Consider the following 1916-nt stretch of genomic DNA (forward strand, 5'->3'; position numbering starts at 1 on the left):
TGCAATGCCTTTATCACATCCTCATTATTGAAAGGAGCTATAAGTTGTAGTTGCTGAGATCTTGTAAGTCCTAGTCCTTTCCTCATTATACTAGGGTTAATAGCAGGTATGCTATTGGTGGATCTCCCTAGCAATCCTTTGTATAACCCCACTATTTCTTGTTCAATATCTTCAGGTTTATTGATCAGTCTTCCCTTTTCATCATTTAGGAATTTGATCTGATTCTGTGTTGGTATCCCTTTCATGCTTGCAAAGAAAAAAGCTGTGTTAGAATCACCCAATTGGAGCCATTGGATTCTAAATCTTTGTCTGTAGATGCTCTCCTCTATTGTACTCCATTTCTCCAATTGCTTCTTTGTGTTTCTCTCTGATTCAAACATGTCAGCTGTTGTTGTAGTGGTTCTCATCTGTGCTTGAATACTGACTAGCAGCTCCCTTAATTATTGAACCTTATTTGTTGTACTGGCAAACTCCCTTTTGTTCAGACTCTTAAGGCTTGGTTTGATACTCTTCAAATTGTACCAGACATCCTTCATATTCCTGTTTCCTTATTCCATCCTTCTCTAATTATACTTTCAAAGCTTGGGTGTTCAGCAAGACAATTAAAAAATTTGAAAGGTTTCCCTTTATGTTCCGTTTCTGCTTCCAGCTCTATACACAATGGGGAGTGATCAGAAAACTGAGGGTCCATTACATGTACTTGCATTGGAGGCATGTTTATCATCCAGTGAGCATTGACTAAAGCCCTGTCAATTCTACTATATACATGACTGTTTGTCCATGTATAAGATCTACCCACAGTTCCAAGTTCATTTAGTCTGCATTCCTCCATTAGAGATCTAAAGTCTTTGATCTCATTTTCCTGTACTACTGTGCCATTCACCCTATCTTCAATGCCCATTATTGCATTAAAGTCCCCCATGATTAGCTAGGAGTTAGTCATCTGAGCCTCTATCCTTCTTAGAGCTTCCCACATGTCACACCTATGAGCAATGGTATGTAATCTATAAATAGCTATAAAAGCAAACTGTTTGCTAGAACAGCTATTTTGAACTATGCCATGGATGTACTGAGCATGGGTCTGAATCAAAGTGAACTGGATACTATCAGTATCCCATAGAATCCATATTCTTTCTTTCTCACTAGCTGATCTATTGGAACACCAACTCCATCCAGGTGCACATTTATTGATTATCTCTTTTTCTTTATTATTCTGTACTCTGTGTTCTATTATTGCTATAAGACTGATTTTTTGTTTTTTCAAGAAAGTTTTCATCTCCTTTTGCTTATGTATCTTATTGAAGCCCCTCACATTCCAAGTAGCTATCTTCATAAAGATTTAGGATTAGGTGGTATTTTCCTTCCTCCTTCTCCTTTACTTTTTTCATCTTCAACTTCATATGCCCAACTTGTACTGCCTTCCATTATTTCTTCTCTTAATGGAGAGAAGTCATTATTAGTAGTGAGTACTTGCTGTATTGGACTTGTCACTCCTCCTCTGCCTTTAGCTTTTGTCCACATTTGCTGATCTTTATTGGCCTTCTGTGGATCATTCTGTTGCTCTTGAGCTATCTGTTTGCCTGTGTCCTTCTCTATTTGTTTTCCTGGACCTATTGCCACTCACTGAGTTACCGATTTCTTTGGTTTGTTGCGTAGTATCATTAACATTGACATTCCTTCCTTGTTGTTTAGGCATTATTGGTCTTTGCTGTTGTTGCTCACCTTGCCCATTCCTTTTGGCTGCTCCAACTCTTTCTTGTTCTCCATGACAGTCATGTCCCACCATCAAACACTTTTTACAGTATTTTGGCACCCAATTATATTCCACCAGTTGGTCACTCTCTTTTACTGCAGGATCTTGTATTATGATATTTTTGGGTAGTTCCTTGCTAATATGCATTTCAATAAGTACTCGG

The 1916-nt window shown here is 38.1% G+C and overlaps 1 protein-coding gene across 1 annotated transcript; it reads right to left on the reverse strand.

Annotated features, from left to right (window-relative positions):
• Positions 1–532: 532 nt before the first annotated feature.
• LOC142179612 (uncharacterized) lies at positions 533–922 on the reverse strand. Its single transcript, XM_075250611.1, has one exon. It carries the CDS (start codon positions 920–922, stop codon positions 533–535), a length of 390 nt encoding a protein of 129 aa, XP_075106712.1.
• Between the last annotated feature and the right edge of the window lie 994 nt (positions 923–1916).

The sequence above is a fragment of the Nicotiana tabacum genome, chromosome 3 (assembly GCF_000715075.1).
Source record: "Nicotiana tabacum cultivar K326 chromosome 3, ASM71507v2, whole genome shotgun sequence".
Taxonomy (NCBI): domain Eukaryota; kingdom Viridiplantae; phylum Streptophyta; class Magnoliopsida; order Solanales; family Solanaceae; genus Nicotiana; species Nicotiana tabacum.

Bases quoted from the DNA above. Each gene is read 5' to 3' on its own strand.
- LOC142179612 (XM_075250611.1), bottom strand. From the start codon at position 922: ATGGGGGACTTTAATGCAATAATGGGCATTGAAGATAGGGTGAATGGC.